Source organism: Hyaena hyaena, unplaced genomic scaffold (assembly GCF_003009895.1).
Source record: "Hyaena hyaena isolate Hyena2069 unplaced genomic scaffold, ASM300989v1 scaffold_99, whole genome shotgun sequence".
In the NCBI taxonomy this organism is placed as follows: Eukaryota; Metazoa; Chordata; class Mammalia; order Carnivora; family Hyaenidae; genus Hyaena; species Hyaena hyaena.
The window spans coordinates 3,134,648-3,156,471 of NW_024080731.1; the positions used below are offsets into that span (position 1 = coordinate 3,134,648).

Below are 21,824 nucleotides of genomic sequence, written 5' to 3' on the forward strand. Positions count from 1 at the left end.
AGTATCTCATTGCCACAAGTTGAATTCGCCATCAGAGAACACTTAGATACGAAAACATTTGTCAATATATAAGTAGGTTTTCTCTACTACCACTATTCCCTTCCTGTTTCTCTTCATGCTCGAGAGCTGATTTTCTACTTAGTTGTTTATCAATAGAATAAAGACATTTCCTATTTTAATTCCAGAGGATACATAGAGAGTCACCTTTCTACCACCATAATTAAGAAAGAAAAGTGAAAAGATTTATATATTTCAGAATTTGTGACAACAGATATATGATGTTTCTTGGCATTTTCCAACTTACTAGCTTTTCATCTCAATATCCATACATGTATGGGAATGGGAAATTGTGTAAGTTATAAGATGAAAATGAGTTAGTTACTCTTTTTTAGTCTCAGGAATAAAGAAAGACATTTTTCTAAATGTTATATATAATATATGTTTATATATAATTTATAAAGAAAATATGGAACATAAAATTTTATTTGGGTTTATTAAATAAATGTGGTTATTTTGAACCTGTTGATTTTGGTAAGAAATGACTATTCTAATACAATTAACTAGAAAACAGAAAGAAATTCATACTTAGAGATAAGAAAGTAGGTAAAGCTAGGAATTTTAGTTGCTTTTAGTGTGTGTGTGTTTATATAATCTATATAATCACATATCTGAATTTCATAACTATACAGTGAAAGAAAAGTTTTATTTATTATATTAAGCCCAGGAGACATCACCTGAGATTACATTTGATATGAAAGACAAAAGACACTCCAGGTATTATTGCCAGATAATGTATATGGTGAACTAACATATGATATAAGAATAAAATAGTCAAGCAACAAAATCTCGAAAAGCAGTAATGCTTTTTTAAGATAAAAAGTAAGTAAAGAGTAGGTATTTATTCTGAATATTAAGGTAAAAAGGATTAAAGACATTTTGCAAACATAAAAAGTAACCTGGATGGAAAAAATTAATGATTTTAGTATTATCTATCATTTTTTTAAAAAGTGTTATGTTCTTTCATAATATGATATAAGAAGATAAATTATGAAAATGAATAATTTCTCTCAATTATAAGACAGACTAAATAAACAATAGTATGAATTAGTATAAATCAGTATTTCAGACATGTACATTTTTAATGGCATCGAGTTGCACCCAAGCACTTAGTAATAGAATCTTATATAAAAACCTAGATTTTCTTGGTAAGGACCTAGAAATTGATGGCTAGTTTGCTATAAAACTTTTCAAAATTGAATAGTTCTAGACCACCCAGTCTAAATAATATAAAATGATCTAAAATGACCTGTAAAATAAGAAAATGTGTAATATTAACTCTCTTTAAGCTTGTAAAGAAGAGCACCCAAGTTGAAGGTTCACAAAGAAAGTGAGAATGCAAACTGAGCATTAAGTTGTGTTACTTTCTGAATCTGAATCTACCACTATAAACCAGAGCGAATAAAGGAAACAATATTCAGCCAACTCAGGCTCACATTTCTTTCTCCCACATACTCTGATCTAGATAATTGAAGCCAAATTGCTTTTCTCCTTAAGTCATCTGTATAATAGCCCTAACTCTCTACTTCATGCTGAGTGTGTATAGATACAAACATAATCACAAAAATTACAAATGACAGAAATATTTAACTTGAAACATTAAAGTCTTTGAGATTATTTTACTCATGTTTTTTTCTGATTAACCCTTATACTCAAAAGCAATTTGAGTTGTGTGTGTGGGAGGAATGTAGAATGGAAAGCTGTTAAACATCTCCGTGGTACACAATAAGCACTTATAACGTGAGGAAATGTACAACTTTAAAAGAGTGTGGGTGTGAAATTAGTATGGAATGAAATGGGACTCTCATAATGTGCATCTCCTATAGACCACCAGGACTGGAAGACAGCAAGAAAGGAAAATTCCTGGGGTAACACTTAGGTTGTGAAAACCACAGGATACCATACTCATGAGGAATTTTAACTACCCAAACATCTGTTAGGTTAAAAAAAATTCAACAAAACATGCCTCATCAAAGAGGCTTCCAAGGAATGCAACTTTATGATCTAAAAAGAAGAAAAACCAAGTAGAGGGCAAAATACTCCTTAACATTAAAAAGAATAAATGGTTACTGAGTTACTATATATTCAATTATTTTTCTTAATTTATTCTAAATTGTGTAATGTATTCATAATGTGATAAGTGCTATCATAACAAAAGTAGATATTATCCTTTCTATAAAGAAGCAATTATATAATGGCAAGAAGAGATGTTAGCCAGAAATAAATGGGAAAATATAATGGATGACATAAAGAAGCCATTTGGTGGCAATGCATTTTTAGAATGGCTCTAACCTGCTGACACTAGAGGAAATGAATATAATTTATTCTAGACATGATGATTGTACTTCTGTGAAATTGGTTAGATGCTATTGAAAGTCTTCTCAGTTAGTTGCCTGAGGCTCCCAAATGTGTAGTTCAAGAGGACATCTCTCTTCTAGACCTGTAAGTTTAAGTTACTGGTATGACTGCTTAGGTTTCCACAGACATGTCAGACCCCATCACTACCACTGCCCCTGCCCCACTGCAAACCTTTCCTACCTGTGTGTTCCCTGTTTCAGTACATTGTAGCATTGTTCACTTAATTGTTCAAGCCAGCCATCTAGGAATTATTCCTAATTCTTTCTAGCTATCCCATACTCCCAAGTCCATACCTGAGTCTCATTGAATTTACCTTCTAAGTATTTCTTAAATTTACTTTTCTCTGTTAAGGGTCTCTAAATTCATTTCATAGAAGGGCACCTGGGTGGCTCAGTCAGTTAAGCATCTAACTCGGTTTTGGCTCAGGTAATGATCTCACAGTTTATGAGATTGACCCCCCACCCCCACCCCCATCAGGCTCTCTGCTAACCATGCAGAGTCCCGCTTAGTATTCCCCCTCTCTTTCTATCTCTCTCTCAAAATAAATAAATAAACTTAAAAAATTCATTTCCTAGATTATGACAAAACTTATCTAAATGGACTTTCTGGTCCCATTTTCTCTACCGTCCACTTTAATCTAGCTTTGGAATATACCTATCTGACCATGTTATTCCCCTACATAAAAACTTTGATAGTTTTCTATTTTACTGTTGTGTAAAAATCTTACTTTTTAGTATGCTGTATTAGATCATCTATGGTTTTGCTTATATTTCCCATACATGCCTTGCTCTATCTCTTTTGTGTTCCAAAATCTTTGGTATTCTTTCTTACTGTCCTGTCTTCTTTTTGGAGAACAGCTTCCTTTTCTTTGTTTCACACCAAGCACCTCTTTTGCAAAGCCTATGGGTTCCCCTTTCCACTTGCACATCTCAAAATTGTTTCTAAAGTATTGAACATATTGCTTCATAATTGTTTTTCTCTCTCTTTTGTGGAACTCTGAACTCCTTAAAAGCAGAGACGACTGGGTGATTATGTCTTATATATGTTTCTATCCTCCATGCCTACTCAGTATCTAAGACTAAATGAATATGGCATTTAGACTCAAGGAAGACATTTGACTTAATGTGAAAGTCTTTCAATGTCAAAATTCTCCATTGCAAAGTAGTTCATGTTAATTATTTTCTTCAATTTTTTTTGGTCTATAACTTATTTTTCAAATACTTGCATAGTTATAGCCAAAGTTAAAATTATCCCAGTTACTGTCTATGTTTAACACATAGACAGTAAATAATAAATATTTACTGTTCAGCTTCTTTTATTTCACAAAACTGGCCTATTTTATATTGTTGATATTGTTTTTATTTTAACTCTTATTAATTAATATAGGAAGTATGATTACTACATGTAGGAAAGAAATATGAATGAAATAAATTGAGAAATATTTCAAACAATAAAGACAATAATACATACCTATTTTAGAACCACTAACAGTATCTAAATGATTAATTGAGCTACTAAACTTAGTGAATTTAATTAGCAAGGTGGGATCATAATAGATTGAGAGTCTCAGAAGAAAACAAAGGAGAACATTGTCTAAATTTGGGCTGCTAAGTATGATTACAAAGAAAGGATATTTGAATGAAATCATAATTTAAATGACATAATAGTGACCATATAATATTAAAGAATTTACTAGAGCTTTCCACTATATATTTAAGTCAGAAAAGCTTTTGGTAGGTTATTAAACAAGTTATCAGAGTTTAAATAAAAATATTTTGAAATTCTATTACATAAGTCCATAGACTATATTTCTCAGCAAAGTCAGTAAAAATCAAAGGCTGTTATAAAGGTCATCAGATATTTTTAAATCATTAATATTATGGAAAAACCAGTTATCATGAGAAAAATTTGAGAAAAAAAATTATTTCCCCTAAGTATAGCTAGCATTTTATCTTCCAAATATTCAAATGAATTCTCTCACTTTCTCATCTCAAACTTCAAATCTCATGTTGAATTATATTTATTTGGACTTTCTGAAGAATCTTTTTTCTCTTAGTTCAGAAAGAAGAATGAATTTAGACTTAATTCTTTGTGATTTTCAATCATTAATCTCATTTCAGGTCTGCCTCAGTATTAGGCCCTGGGTCAACAAAACGTCAGCTTCATTTTCTTCTGCATTTACTAAGGAGGTGGGGAGAACTCTGATTTGAGTAAGGAAAACTCTCAAATCTGAAAAGATCATATAATTGCTCTATGTAGTAGTTTAGGCCACTTTTTGGTTGGGCCCAGTAACTGAATTGAGAGCCCTTGACTGGGTAGTTAAGGATAATGACAATAATAGCCTATGAAGTGTTTGTTATGTGCTGGTTCTGTTCTAAAAACTTTATACAGATTGGTTCATTCATGAACTTCAGTTATGTCTAGGGTAGAGTCTGTGCCCTTAGATCTTGACTAGGACTTGGGTAAAGCCTCATGGTGATATGAAAGTACCACAAGAAAGAAGCAGAGAGGTGCTAAGTAGGATTACAAAGAAAAGATATTCAGGTGAAATCATAATTTAAAGGAAATAATAGTCTGCATATAAAATTAAGCTGTGTATTAAAGCTTTCAACTCTATATTTAATGTTAAAAAACTTTGCCAAACTTTAAACAAGTTTTCCAGAATATAAATAAAAATATTTTGAAATTCCATTTGTATAAACAAATGTAATGTCTTTTTCAGCAAAAGCACTAAACAAACAGTGAAAAGAAATTTTAGGGATTATCCCTATGTGATATTATTAACTTTGACAACTGGGACTAAAATAGACCTGGAGCTATTATACAAGCTTTTAGTATATAATCCAGCTATTTCCATTCCCAAACAGATTGGATGGGACTTTTCTTTAAACTACACTTTTAGTTTCTTGTCTCTTTGCTGATCCATCTGAGTTATCTTACCCTGATTATTCCTGCATACAATGAAGGGAAGGATAAAATAGGAACATTTATCCTGGCCCCAACACTCCATTAAGGTGATGGCCTCATCTGAATTATTCCAAGTGGTTCCTTCACAGAGCTTCAAGTTACTATAGAACTGATGATGTTTTCTTGTGTTCTTATGGAACACAATGGCCTGTTAGCACTCTAGGGACATTGGAAATGGAGGGAATGACAGTAGGGAGAAATCTTTTCATAGTTTATTCAGAATAAATGGAAGGTCCGAGGAGACCATTCTGGGGAGTATGTGTGGCTACATGCATATTTCCACGTCTATCACCACGAGATCCCAAGCCTTCCACCACTGCTTCCTTAGCCATCACAAAAACCATAATTTAATCCTTATCCAGCCTTCTGATTTGGTGGAATCTGGGGTATGATGGCAGAATGCACTTTCCTTAAAACTTCCCAGATAATATAGATGCTGCCTGTATGGAGACCATATTTTAAGAACTGTTGTAGAAAGTTATTTTGTAGATATAATGCTATTCTAGAAAAAAGACATATTATCTGACCCTAAAAGCATCAGGATCTTTTTATTAGAATATTTTTATTCTTACCTGGACTGGTTGGTATTAGAAGTGAGAATTTTATGTATTTGGTTTTTTTTTTTTTTTCAACTTAAACCAGACTAAAGTGACTCAGAAAATTACTCATTACACGTCACAGAAAATGGTCATTCAGTGAGGTCTAATACTATGAGCATCCATGAATCATTCTTAGTACTCATCAAACAGTCTGATTAGACAGATTCTTAGGATGATAATATTTGCCTTGTGATGCTATCTTGCTGTTGGGAAATCTAACTATAAAACAAAATTAAGGTCTTGTGGAATGGTAGGAAATATTTTACACACCAGCCGTAGTGTCCCATAGTAGGCAATGAGATCCCTAGAGCTTAGAGAAACATTCAACATGAAGGAAGGGCAGCTGATTAGTGTGGTATTGTCACCAGTATGATGTGCTCTGAGATGCTCTTGGCCTGCATAAATATAGTCAGTCTCATCACTGAGCTTCTTTAGGTCCCTTGATGAGCTGAATTATTTAAAATGCAAGGAATCTACTTAAGCCATCCAGCCAATTAGATTTCCTCTAGTCCTGAGAGACATGTAAAACTTAAAGGTAAGTTTTCCAGGTGTGCAAAATCAAAGCGAATTCACAGCCCTAGGGGCTAATACTTGTATAAGCTGAGAAAGAATGGAGTCCCTCATTTAGTGATGACAGTAGCTAGGAATCTGGTGGTCCACTGTACCAAGTCCTGAAACCAATATACCCTAAAGGGTGGGCTCTTGAAATAAACTTTAAGCTGAACTTCAAGTAGATAAACAATTTAAATCACGTGTGTACAGAGCTCAAGATTTTCTGTCTTGTGAGTTGTCAAATCATTTATTTATTTATGTTTATTCTTTTAGGAAAGTCACTAAAGCATGGCACACTAAGAAATACACAGTATTTTCTACATTTTTCATCATTAAATTTTCAAGGATCTGTAAAAGGCAAAGTTCTAACAAGCCTTTGAATGTGCTTATTCTGAAAGTATAGTATTAGGCACACCAAAATATATGGTTCTTAATCAAACTTAAACTAAGCGTAGACTTAGGGGCATTACAAGTCTTATACGTACTAGGCAAAATGATGGTCTATCCAGACTCACCTTTCAGCTAACACACTTAGCATGGGGACACAGATGGATGGGAAAGATGACCCTGACCCACATAAGACCCACATTCCTGTGCAAGGATAGAAGCATGATAATCAGGAAATGATGGTTGTTAGTTACAGAAAATGCATTATTGTGAAAACCAGGGGAAAAGTGCTTATGAGAGGAAGTGATTGGATTATGGGGAATGAGAGAATAAAGATAGATCATTCCTACTGAGTAAATTGCTGTGATTTATAAGAGAAAGGGTATAGTGATATCTTGGCCCATTACTGACTAGATTCATTTCACAAACAATCCTAAATCAGAATGTGACAGTTTATGGGGAGACAAACAAAGTCTCCCAAAGATGCTTATACATTACTAAGCTTTTAAACTGGCATATTTTCAACTCTCTATACCTTCAGTGCTTTAAACTTCCTTGGTTTTTGTGGTTGACATTTATAATTGTAATTTTGCATTCCCCCTTATGTGACTCTAATAATAGTTTAATTCACACTGAAATAAAGGTGAAAAATACTGGATATATTTTATTATGTATTTTTGGAATTTTGACAATTTCCAAAAGAAATTAAACTTAAAAGAAATCTGAAAATATTATATGCGTGAAAGTACACTATAATATTTGGACACCATTAATATAATTAGATGTTTTTTAATTGACTTTAGTAATTTGGTTTTCTATATATTTTTCTTAAATTATATATGAATTAAATGAGTGTCTTTAATTGCCTTATGTAGATGAAGTAAGTAATTAGTTATATATCATATTCATATAGTATGTTCCTATATCACTTTAGTTATGTATGTGTTTACTTTTACTTTTTTTTAGGTCAAATTTAGGAGTTCTTATCCCATTATATTCTAATCCTACATGAATACAAATTGATACAATACCTTCTAAGAGAAATTTGTCACACAGGATTCAACCCTGGAAACACTTATGTAACAAAATAGGCAATTTCATCAAATTTACTGAAAATGCAAGCGCTGTTTAGAGCGGTGATTTCTTAAAAAAGAGAAAAAATAAAATCTTTGGGGAAAGTTCAAAAAATGTCATTAAAGCACAGCTCCGTGAGGGGCTAAATAACTTGCCTTTTGACAATTATTGATTAGTGTATAGAACTGAAAATATTTAATAGTCCAAGTGATTACTGTGTGCCATGAATGCTCTTTAAATGTCATTTTCCTCTCAGCTCTGCTTGGGGTAGCAGACACTCCCTGATGAGGGTTTGATTACTAGAATTTAAGGAATGATTGCAGGGTTGACATTTGACTATGAAAGACAAGAGTTGAAGCAAGGCCTCAATACTGCTTTCTGAGCTGTTCTACAGACATGCTCACTTGCAAGACTAGCCAAGGTTTCCCTTGGAAAATGGTTTTGGATCTCTCCTCACTTGAGACCCAAAAGGTCCAAATTACAGAACACAGGAGATGCAAACATATTTCCTTGGAAATACTTCCAGAGACAAGCTTCTATCAACATAGTCACAGAAAATCCTCAGTAAACTGTCTGTGATGTGTGGGCAACAACAATGTACCATCTTGCCTGCCTGCTAGAATGAGTTTGACTTAAAGGTTAGTCATGACAGCCATTGAATTGGTATACTTAATAGAGGCATATGAATTCGATTCTGGAGATAATATTTCCTCTTTTGATCTAATTAGATTTGACCCATCTTTCTGGTATGAGTTAGATATTAAGTTTCAAAATCTACAAGGTTCTTTTAAACTATGAAACTATGGTATAGCACTGTCTTTTTGTCCATATAGCAGTTCTTATATAGACCCTGGCACTGGTCTTAAAAGCCCTCCACAAGACTGCCCTCATTTCCTCTTTTAACTCTCATTCTGACCTGGCTTCAGGCTCACTGGAGTCCTTGTTATTCCTAGAGCACAGCAGGCAAAATCCTGCCTCAGGGCCTTTGCATTAACTATACTCTTGTCTCTGACACTCTTCCTTTAAACATTCTCATACTTCTTTACCTCCTGCAAATCTTTGCTTTAATGTCACCTGCTTAGAGAGGCATGCCCTGACCACCATATTTAAAAGTAACTCCCCATCATCATCCCTATTCTCATTATCCTGCTTCATTTGTTGTCATGGTGCATATCATTTCCTAACATGGTATATACTTTACTTACATATTATTTATCTCCTTCCACTAAAACAGAGATTTTAAGAACTTTTATCTCGATTTTCTTCTCTATCACCAACACTTCAAAAATGCCTGCCATGTAGTAGGTGTTCAGTAAATTGTTCTTTAGTGAAGAAGAGCAGTTACATTCTAGAAGCTCTATATGGATAGGTCCACAACTACCTCCATCACTTTTATAGGCTTTGTGTCTTCCCAGTGTCTTGCACAAAGAAGGTACTCAATCAATATTTGGTAGTTGGATGAATGTATACATTTCATCCAAAAGCCAACAGAACATTTGGGTGTAAATAATTTTGAGAAAGGGAACCTAAAATATTTTCTTAAAATGGTATACTTTAAATTTGTTGCCTGTGAGAAAATTACTCCTTTCCACAATGCATCTTATAGACATGGAAGGCAGGTTGTGAAAAAAAAGATTAATAAATGTTAAATAATAAAAACATTGATTATTAATTAGTAGATGTCTTAATAAATTTGTACTTAACGTCTAGCTTATCCCCTTTTACAGAGTCAAAAGCAGAGGATAGGCCATCAAAACCTGTAAACCATCTTATATTTTTCAAAGCAGATTTCTTCATGAGGAAAGTATGCAGTAATGATTACCAATGGTATACCTTGTCCTGAAGCCTATCCACCCCTCATTTAACATTGTGACTAAACAGATTCAGGGATGCTATTTGTTAAGTTGCTGCTTGTTAAGGTGGACATAACATTTCTAAGGAATATTGAGCTTGGGAAAGAGAGTTGTCACACTTAAAGATGAAATACGTTATTCTGTTAGGGCATCCAAAAGCAATTAATTATGCTGGTGGCAGGTGATCTCTCAGTTCTCACTTGTTATGTGTAATTATCTAAATGAATTATGCTACAATTTGAGAATTGAGCAGTTTTCTGAAATCTAGGATCATAAAATTACAAGTAGTAAAGTCTGAAGATCTCAGGATACACCTGTGTTTTAGTGCTGGGATTCCCGGATCTCTCCACATTAGTTACCAGAGAAATCATGTACCCAGTTCTGTCATCATCATTAGCACCTCTCAGCTCATCATATCTCTGAATCCTGAAGCATCCCTTCTGCACTCTCTCCCCTGGTTGCCTCCCTGGGCCATATGGACTAGATCTCTGAGTCAGCGTTCAGAGAGTCAGTGTTACACAAGGGTCAGAAAAGATACATGTAGGAAGGATACATTTGGCATTTTCCCACAGAAACTTCCCTGTACAGGTTTGCTATGTTTGCTAGATTCCTCTGTTGTTATATCTGAATACTGTTTTAAAATATTTTAATGCTACTACTAAAATATATTTTTATGGACTGAGTCAGGTACCTAAATACCACACATAAAATCTCTCTCAGAAGCATATTCTAAGTGCCAATGAAACATTCATAGTTTAAAGAATTGTCACTACTTTTTAAATTTTGAATAACTATCTGATACTGAAATACACCTTTTGGGTCTCTTCAGAGCATGTGACTCATGTGGACCAGGTATGTTTGCCATATCTATGTTATCCTGATTTGTAAGGAATTATCTGAAATGTAAAATATATATATATACATGTGTGTATTTTTTTTCTTTTCCAACCTGGCCCTATCTTCCTAGGTCTAGGCTTCTCCTTCAAACTGTCAGTGAGGCATTTTAGTCCTTGTGAGTGTCTCAGACTCAATGAATAGAAATCCAAAATTATTATCTCCTCCCAAGGTCTTGTCCCTGCCAAAACCAGTATCTGCTTCTGAATATGCTGTTGGTGTGAAATCTATCAGCATTCTCCTGGTATTAACATATGAATTAGTTTTTGCTACATATTCTGTCAGTGTTTACCTGCATATAATCAGCCTCAAGTTTAAAAACAATTTTTTAAATTAAATTTTCTAAATAGCTCCGGGAGTCATCTCTTCCTATCCATACCTCATGCCACTAATTCTACTTTAGAATCTTATCCTGTCTCATATGGCTTTTTGGAAATAGCCTCCCTGGGATCAGTGCTTCAGAGCACTTACCTTTTTCATAACTACCTGAGGTTTCTTCCTAAATCATTAGAAAAAATCATTCCTCTTTCAAATACCTTCAGTAACAATCTATTATTTAAAGAATGAGCTTCAAATTCTTTAGTGTAATAACCTTAGTTCCCAAAGGACTACTTCAGGCTTGTTCCCTACTATATCCCTCCACAAACACCAGCCTCTCTGTAATATATGTATTCCTTGAATTGAGAGATTCTGAATCTTTTTTGTACCATAGATTCCTTCAGTAGTCTGATGAAGTGTGTGGACCCTTTCCTAGGATAATATTTTTGAATGTATAAAATAATAAATATAAGATTACCAAGGAAAGCAATTATACAGTGATAAAATTCTATCTGTCTGTGGACCCTGCTGTTTATGTCTTTGTGGCTTTGGTTGTGATCCTCTTAGCAAAGAAGGGCCCCTAAACCTGCTCTTCTGATTATTGAAATCCTTCTCATCTTTCAAAGCCTATTCAATTCCCATCTTCTCTGTGCAACTTTACCTAGACTCCCTCCTCCGTCTGTACTCACCACTTCACACTTTGCCCTCTCATAGTAGATTCTTCATATTTCTTTATCTTAACTTTGCCCTTTATTATAATATATTGTATTAATTGACAATATATTAGTCATTTAGTTATTCTTTATCTTAACTTTGCCATTTATTATAATATATTATATTAATTGACAATGATGTGCCAAAGAGTAAACTAACTGGCTACTTTCACACATTTTGAATTTATGATTCTTTAAAAACACTATGAAATATGCATCTGAGAAGGAAACTGCAATCCAGAAATTTTGTTGTTTGACCAAGATAACACAATTTTGCTCTTATAAATTATTCGAGGAAAAGAATATTTTATCTTTTCTTTATACCTTCTCAGGATCTGTGGAATAATATTTGTTCAGCAATGTTTGTTCGTGAGGATTAAAAATCAAAAATACTGTGAAATACTTATCTCCCATCACTTAATGTTCTAAAAATTGACAAGGGACCATAGGAGGGCAGAGAGATGCACAACAGTGTTCCTAGTTCAATGTCTGTCCCATCAAGTGTGACCAAATCTTTCTTAACCCTCCCAGTTCCTAGCAGTTCACAAATTGAAAATTCACACAAGGGTTACAGTAGTCAATTCTTTAAAATATTATCACTTGTTTTGCACTCTTGATAAAAAAAAGCAACAGTAATAAAAATAGAACAAATTAAAGAATTTGTTTGGAATCATATTGAATGCAGGAAATGTTTATATTTGTGATAATATCAGTGGTATAACCTATTTCCTATGTTACTCCCTCAGTGAAAACAATAAATGCAACTCAATTTTAAATAAAATTCCCTTGTGCCAGTTTCACTTTTCTGTAGTCAAACATGTTTCTTCAGGTTTTCCTAAAACAACATTCTTTTTTAAAAATTTTTTAAATGTTTTTATTTATTTCTGAGAGAGAAGGAAAGAAGCATGAGCAGGGGAAGGTCAGAGGGAGAGGGAGATACAGAATCTGAAGCAGGCTCCAGGCTCTGAGCTAGCTGTCAGCACAGAGCCTGACGCAGGGCTCGAACTCACTAACCATGAGATCATGACCTAAGCCGAAGTTGGGCTCTTAACTGACTGAGTCACCCAGGCGCCCCTCTAAAACAACATTCTTAAGTGATCTATTTTTAAATAAAAACTTTTATTTGAAAAGATTTATTTTGCAATAGTAAGACTTACATTTCAAGATATTATTTTGAGTTTAAAAATAATATATTTATGATCATTTCTCTCATGTGGAAGTGTTTTGTGTATAGTAACTATGTTGCCAAAGCCCTTAATATGCTATGAACTACAAATTAATGTATAATTAATTCATTACCACTATCCTTTTTTTTCATGGCCTTTTCTGTTATTGTATTGTAGCAAATACTAATTCAAATGTCACAGGGTCATTGATTTTGTGTTTCGATAGCTCCAGATGGTCCTCCTGAAAATGTGTATGTAGTGGCAACATCACCTTTTAGCATCAACATCAGCTGGAGTGAACCTGCTACCATTACTGGACCAACATTCTATCTGATCGATGTCAAATCGGTAAGGCGTGTCTTACCTTCTGCAAAAGGCGGCATAGAGAATGATTAAGAACATACATTTTGGAACCAGACTATTTGAATTGTAATTCTAGCTCTGTTAGACCCCAAGCGTATACTAGAGCATATACCTAGGCAAACAATTTGTGTGTACTTCACTGTACACATCTGTAAAATAGAGATAAATAATAATACCCATGGTATGAAGATTTTTGTGAGGATTAATTAAAAAATATGCATGAAGAACTTTAAACATTGTTTGACACATAGTAAGGATCCAAAAATACACATAAAGAATTATTAGAACGATTATCATTATACTTATCCTTAGGATATAGATATATATAAACAAATGGTTAAATTAATAATACATTGGTTTGAAATACAGTGGGAAAAGTACTTGCTTCAGCAGCATATGTACATTAAAATTGTAATGATACAATTAGCATGGCCCCTGTGCAAGGATGATCTGCAAATTTATGAATCATTCCATATTTTAAAAAATACAGTGAAAAAAACCTCATAATACAAAAGGTGAAGAAGAGAGAAGACATTAAGAGAAATAGTTCCCAAATAACGTAACCTCAGAGCTTAATTCTGAAAAATACTTGAAGCAGATCATGAAAAGGAAATGGTAATAAAAGTATGGAAAGTTAAGACTCATTCAAGGGAAAGCAAGTAGTTCAGGAATCAAAAGCAGTCAAGAAAAGTACTGACAGAAGAAGCTGGATCAGGAGGCTGGCTGAATAACATATAACAGAGTTTGGATTTTGTAAGGGCAGTGGAGTGTCAATTGAGGAATTAAAGCAGTGTTGGGATATAGATTTCCATTTTATAGGATCAGTATGGTTGCACTGCAGAGGATAAAGGAATCTTAGTAAAAAATTAGGCAAGGAGACAAGAAGCTACTAGAGTAACTGGGTAAGAAAAGATAAGGACAGAGAAAATATAGCTAGGCAACAGAATGAAAAATAATTTAAATCTACAGGATCTGGTGAAAACAATCAGTGCGTGGTGAGTAAAAAGAATAATTGAGGACGACTTTAAGATATATGATTTGGAAAATTGTGACAAGAGAGAAATTTTTAGAAGAAAGGAATGAATTCAGTATTAGATGCACTGAGTTTGAAATGCCTGGGAGACCTCCAGGTGAGATACCCCTTAGCAGTATTACATGTAAATCTGGAGGTCAGGAGAGGAAACCTGAATTTGGAGATTTGGGAGGTGTTGGTATTTGGATGATAGCTGAAATGATAGGAAGAGATGAGATTAAATATGAAACATGTAGTAAGAACCTCTTCTGTAAGAGCTAACCTGAGGATCAAATCCTGGGGAAGACAAACACTTAAACTGGAGGTCACTGAAGGCAGCAGACTAGAGTAGCCATCCAGAGAGAAGGACTCCCAAGAATGAGAGTCAAGCCTTTCTCTTAAAACAGAGTGATCAACAATGTGAATCATGCAGAGTTGTTAGGTAGGATGAGGGTTGGGAACACTGAGTTGGCACCCTGCTTGGGTTTCACTGGGCCTGGCGACCTCTCTCTTTTCTGGTGGCTTCTAATGCCCTAAGTCAGGTAATTTATGGGGGATTCTAACCCTTTCTTCTCTATCTCTACCTAGCTTTTGTTTAACTTTTATAATTTTCTTATGTCTTTATGTTATTTCTAAAATGGAAATGCTTCTATTTCAAAAGATCTGTCATGATTACAAGAAAATTTAAGGGAGTATTGGTGCATTTTTTTCTCCCTTTCAGTCTTCTATTTACATTTCCTTTTTAGAGCATATTTGTGAAGACTTTCATTTTGTAATTAGCCCAAAGTAATCAGCATGCATGACAAATGCTCTGGGACTATGTATTAAGAGCAAATTATAAAACGATAACACAGTGTTCAGTCAAATAGAAGACACCTTATTATTGAAAGCAATTCTCTCCTGGTTGTGCTTAAAGGAAGGGAAAACAAAACATTTTTTTAAAAATGATTTATAGCTCTATTCTCTTCATATTCTTGTTGATATTAAAAATGAGCAAGAGAAAGAATGTGTAACATTATAATTGCTTATTTTATATCAGTTACACAGTAACCTTTCTATAGCATTACCTTATCTTGTCTAACATTTTGATATAAATATATTATCTTCATTTTGCATAAAGGGGAATTGAGGCACAGAAATTAGAATTTCGCCAATAGTTAAGACCTGGCTAAAACCAGCAGATAGTGGTATGACAGGAGAAAGGAAAAACCATCGAATAGCAAATAAAATATGCCAAGTTGAAATTTATGCTCATCCAAACCTTTTGAGTCAAAGAGAGCAAGAATTCAAACAGATCTTAGCACTTCATAGTGTCCCTGGGATTCTTGGAACTAAGCATTTAGTTCCTTCTTTCCTTCCTTCTTTCAACACGTACTTTTAAATACATCCAACATTCCAGCATTGTGCTAAGTGTTGGATACATATAAGTGAACAATTTTCATGTGGTCTCTGTCTTTGTAGAGCTTTTATGAAGCTCATTTCATGGATATATAATTATCTACCTTCAAAAATCATTGACTTCTATGCCAGGGAAAAACACATATCACTGAATTGAGGACTTACACTATAGCCTGACCTTTGCCAAATTCTAGCCACAGGGACATAAAACTCTTTTCCTAAGAGACTTAAATGAAGCAAAAATGGGCAATCTTTACGATTTATGGTCCAGATATCACCCTGGGTGGTACTACTGGAAATTAATGCATTTTATAGTCCTTTGTTCATTGTTCCCTTTATTTTTTCCAAATAACAAATATTTATTGTTTCTATTCATCAAAACAAAGATGCAAAACATAGAGCTCTGCTCTCAAGTAGCTCACACTGTAGTGGGAGACACCAAAATATAACAGCTAATTATACTCTAATTATAGAGTATGAAGTATGCTGAGGTTGTTTTGCAATATAAACTAGCAAAGTTATTAAAATTCTTGTTATGAGGACCATACAATACAGGGAAGATTCACAGAGCAGGTTAAATTGATTGTGGAATGAAAAGAGGTGTAGCAGGTGGGGAAGGGTGCACATGGGGCAGGAAGAGGAAAGAAAATAGAACCAGAGTTTAATAACTGACATTGCTTATATGTCACACTGCAAAATGATGGGATGCATTTCATAGTAATAATTGATGATGAAATATAACATGAGCAAATAATCTTGGAATTGATGGAAGGAGAACAATGAGTCAAAAGCCGTGAGGTTTCAGTCCTGGGTAGGTGGATCATTAATGATTAACAATAACAAAGAGTAGGTTTAGTGAAGAAAGATAATGAATTTTGGTACATTCTGTGAGGAACCAACTTTCTTTTTGGATTTTATTCAGTGGTTTTTAAGATGTAGTAGATCACAGTCATGTTATGTCATATTTTTACTACTCAGTATTTATTATCCACTGTTTTAATGGAAGACATTGGAATTGTTTAATTTTACTTTTATCTGATTAGGCCCAGTGTAGTAGTGTAGAGAGTTCTGGATTCTTGAAAGACTTGGAAGAAAATCCCATCTCAGCTACTAAATAACTATGGAATCTTGAGAAATTCACCTTAACTCTATAAAATCAGAGTTCAAATAGGTATAGTGGTCAGCCAAGCAACGTAAATGAGCAGTCAGAATGAAGCCAGTTGGGTGAGGCAATGATGAACTGGACATTTACGTCCCATTACAGAAGTCAACTATCACTCATCTCTAGGTAATTGTTACCCAGCATGAATATAAGCCTAGTCTTAAGGAAGGATTTTATGTGATGTTTAAATATTGACAGCTAACTGAATCATACACACTTTCTACCAATGAGTACATGCACTTGGTCAATGGTACTGCTATGTTGACTTGTTTTCTGACACTTTATAGAAGTGTGGCATCTTCCTTTGATGCTCTGTCTGAGGTGGGAACAATCTATTTGACTTTGCAATACACATTTATTAGCCTTTTGCAACACCTTCTTTAAGTTAAAACAAAATCTCTTAGAAAAGGGCATTTGAAGAATATTTTGAACAAAAATTACAAGGGAGACTCAAGTTGAAAACGAACCTAGTAATGGGAACAGTGTACACAATGTTTTAAGTGCTCCAATGAGATTAGCATGCATTATAGGATTTGAAATTTTCTGATGTTCATTTCAGGAAAGGTCTTTCTTTTTAATGCTAAAAATTTTAGTTATGTTTAATCACTGCAGTGACGAGACCATACTCTCCATCAAAGACACAGTATGTTTGAACACACTATACAGCTGTATTTAATACACCTAAGGATGCTCATTTTTGCACATCTAATAATTACAACACCCAAAATTAATTGAGGCCTTATCCAGTGCCATGCAGAGTGCTAGATGGGAATTTTTCAAACTTCCATCATGATTAAAACTTTTTAAATGAACTGGAATAAAATTTAAAGAGCAAAAAATATCAAAGTGCAATTCAGAAAGTAGTTGTATTTTCTCAAAATTATTTTTAAGTGATAAAGAAGTATGTACGTGTACATAAAATCTGAAGCAGATTCCAGGCTCTGAGTTGTCAGCATAGAGCCCAACGTGGGACTCAAACCCATGAACTGTGAGATCATGACCTAAGCTGAAGTCAGATGCTTAACTGACTGAGCCACCCAGGTGCCCCTGTGTTTCCTTTTTTTGTAGATCATCGTCAAAAAAATATCAAAATCTCTGTGCCAGCTTCCTCAGATCTATTTTTCTAAATATCAACAAAAAAGTGTAGATATTATTACTCCAATTTTACATACAGAGAAAGTAAGACCCAGAGAACATAAGTGCCTTGTCAAATGCTACAGGAACTATTATGTGACGAAATTGGGATTTGAACCCTTAATGGGTAATTACCAAATCCTACATTCTTTCTCCTATAAAACATTGGAGTAGAAAGTAGAGTTTCATTGACACAAGACGATACTCGTTCACTGGATGGGTTGATTACTTGTGGTTGGTTGATTGATTTTTTTCCTTCTACTTTCAATTGTTGAAATAATTGCTTATAAAGAAACAAAGTAGCATTTTAGATTTCCCAGGACAATCTGACTATAGGAAAAAGTAATTTAAATCTTGGCCAGATACCTACACCACATGTAGCTTTGTATTATTATGTTTGGTGATTTGGATCTCAAATGCTGCTTCCTTTAATACTAGCTATTTTTTCCTATAGGTAGATAGTGATGAATTTAGTATTTCCTTCGTCAAGTCAAATGAAGAAAATAAGACCATAGAAATTAAAGATTTGAAAATATTCACAAGGTATTCCGTGGTGATCACGGCTTTCACTGGAAACATAAGTGCTGCATATGTAGAAGGAAAGTCAAGCACTGAAGTGATTGTTACTACTTTAGAATCAGGTAAGGCATATTTTCCATCATTGCTAAAAATACACAGATTTAAGTTTGTTTCTTAGCGTTTCTCACTCTGCCCCCTAAAAAGGGTATGTGTTACAAGAAATTTTTAAAGTGTATAAAATACAAAGTATAAAATTCAGTGATCCACCGTAATGGACAAAAGTGAGGTTTTCTGTTTTTTAGGCAAAGTGGAGTGATGGAGAATCATTAGTTCTTGGAAATACAAACAAAATAGCTCATAATAATGTACTGAATTGTATTTTTACATTTATTGAAATGCTAACTATTTCAGAAATTGAGTTATCTTGCCTAAGCGATGAGTTTCTCAATGGTCTATGGCCACTAATGCTTCATGTAATATTCCACTTTAATTATTTGTATCCATGACTTAAGTGCACATAAAAGTGATAATACTCTACCACTATGTAATCTGGAATTCGAAATTAGAATCCAGGTTCTGCTTACCATATCTATTCTCTTCACCTAATCAAATGACATGCTTTATTATATAACCTATTCAATAAATGTCAGAATCCATACAGATTTCCTCAAGTTCCTACGAGCAGGGTCTGAATGAATAAGATTATAACCAATAGGAATTAAGTGTGGAAAGTCAGCTTCCCAGAACTTGCTTGCCCTGTCCTCCATCAGACTCCCGATGTTCTTTGCCACCAGATCTATCTTTGGAAAGAGCACATGAAGGGATGTGTTGCTATAGTTTTTTTGTTGCTATCTGTAAGGTAAGTATAGGAGGTAAAAAATGTTTTTTAGCTAGTCTTTTCATTATGTTATATGCTCTATTGTCTACAAAGTTATGGTTCTACATTAAAAGATAACATTTTATCCTCAGCACCCTAAAATTTCATGTTTCCACCTTGCTGCCACATATATCCCAGCTATCTATTTTCTTATGATACTTTTACACTTCTTCCTCATCCTACCTGTGATAAAAGATGCTGCTGAATTTATTCACACTCATACCACAAAGCACTGATTGTCAAAACTTAAATGTGCTACCGTATCTCCCAAAGATATTGTAATTTAATAAATTATACTAAATCTCTAAGAGTAGAATTTTATATGTAAAATAAGAGATGTTTGGAGAGTAAGAAATTATTTCCAGCTTTGGAGAATTATTTCACTTAAACCAACCTTAAACCTGTTCTGATTTTTAGAGAAATCTCTTATTAAAATATATATTTTACATCATAGAAATGTATAAAAGCAAATGTGAAAATATGTTTTGAGCCAATTTAATTTTTACTTTAGTTATGCATTTTTCCACTTAAAGTGTGATATTTGACACTATAACATGTTTACCTGTTTCTCTTTTTTCCTCACCGTTATGTATTTACTTGTTGTTGTTTTTTTTGCCTGCTACAGGGCATGATCTATAAAATATTTTCAAGATGATAAATAATAAGTAAAGATAATAAAGCTTAAGCATATGAACTATTGGCAGTCAAATTTTAACAGCCTTCTTCAGGGAAATTTCTTCATTTAGTGAGGAAGATATATCCATTTCAATTTGATCAAAATAGATCATTCATGCAATCAGTCACTTGTATAAAGAACATGAATTATGTAGTACAGCAAGAACTAATTACTTTATTCATAAATTAATTTTATTTTTATGTGTATCATTTTTTTCATGATAGTTTACTGATACTTAGCTGCTGTATATTAGGCTAATGTTTATCACAAATAAAATGGAATATCTAAAATATATAAAGAACTCTGAAAACTTAACACTTAAAAGAAGTCCAAATAGAAGTTGGTGAGACATGAAGAGACATTTCACCACAAAGGAGATACAGTGGGCACATAAACTCATAAGATAGGTTTTCAACACAATTGGCTATTAAGGAAATGTAAATTAGGACCACAATGAGATATTACTATGCATCTAGTAGAACAGATAAAATAATAATTTTAAAAAGAGTGATGATGCCAAAGCAAACAGACCAGATCTCCCCCACATTGCTAGTGGGAATGCAAAACTGAAAAATAGTTTGGCAGCCTTTTATAAAACTAAACATGTACTTAGAGCACATTACCTAGCAATCATACTCTTGGGCAATTATCACAGAGAATTAAAAATGTATGTTCACACAAATGGCTGTAAATTACAAAAAAACTGGAAACAACTCAGATGTTTTTCTGTGATTAAATAAACTTTGATGTATTCACAAAATGCAACACTACTCATTAATTTAAAAAAGGATGAACCATTGATACATGCAACAACTTTGATGGACCTCAATCATTATTCTGTAATTTTTCTTAAAAAGACAGAATTTTGGAGGACAATGGTTAGTGTGTGAGGATGCATGGAGTGTAAATACATGGGATAGCAGGGGGAAATTTCTTTATGGTGCTGGAGTAGTTCTGTACTTTATTTCTGGTGATGATTGCAGGAATGTATACATGGAATAAAATTGCATAGAACCGCATACATTTTATGAAAGCATGAAAAAAGGGTGACACCTGAATAAGATCTGTAATCTAATTAAGAGTCCTGTACCAATGTCAATATTCAGGTTTGATATTAAACTACAGTTAGGTAAGATGTCACCACTGGAAAAATCTGGGGGAATGTCCCAATTTTGCAACTTTCTGTGTCTAGGTTATCTTTAAATAAGAAGTACAAAACATCATAGAAATGCCTTCTGTATAAAATTAACACATATAAAGTCAAAATAAATAAGTGACCCATCTAACTGTATCACCATTATGATTTCTGTGACCTGTAGATGTCGATGATTCTACCGTGTATCAACCATTTTGCTTGTTTCCATAATATATATAGTTTAAAAAGTTTGTGTAACATGTTTTCTAAACAGAAATTGAAGCAAATAAATTGTATATGTATATTAAAAACAGGGACACAAGGTTTAGAAACTTAACTGCTTAAATATTTCATTTTAGTCCCCAACGACCCACCTAACAATATGACATTTCGGAAGATACCAGACGAAGTTACAAAATTTCAGTTAACATTTCTTCCTCCTTCTCAACCCAACGGAAATATCCAAGTATACCAAGCTTTGGTTTACCGGGAAGATGATCCTACTGCTATCCAAATTCACAACCTCAGTATTATCCAGAAAACCGACACATCTGTCATTGCAATGTTAGAAGGATTAAAAGGTGGACATACGTATAATATCAGTGTAAGC

The 21,824-nt window shown here is 33.7% G+C and overlaps 1 protein-coding gene and 1 pseudogene across 1 annotated transcript in view; both read left to right on the top strand.

Moving 5' to 3' along the window:
- The window catches only part of PTPRQ (protein tyrosine phosphatase receptor type Q), a 191,694-nt gene that overhangs the window by 106,330 nt on the left and 63,540 nt on the right, over positions 1–21,824 (top strand). Inside the window, exons 27-29 of the mRNA XM_039235567.1 lie at positions 13,165–13,286; positions 18,462–18,648; positions 21,574–21,818. Of these exons, the coding sequence (XP_039091498.1) occupies positions 13,165–13,286; positions 18,462–18,648; positions 21,574–21,818 (554 nt within the window). The remainder of the gene's footprint in view (positions 1–13,164; positions 13,287–18,461; positions 18,649–21,573; positions 21,819–21,824) is intronic.
- On the top strand, positions 13,681–13,781 carry LOC120233982 (annotated as a pseudogene).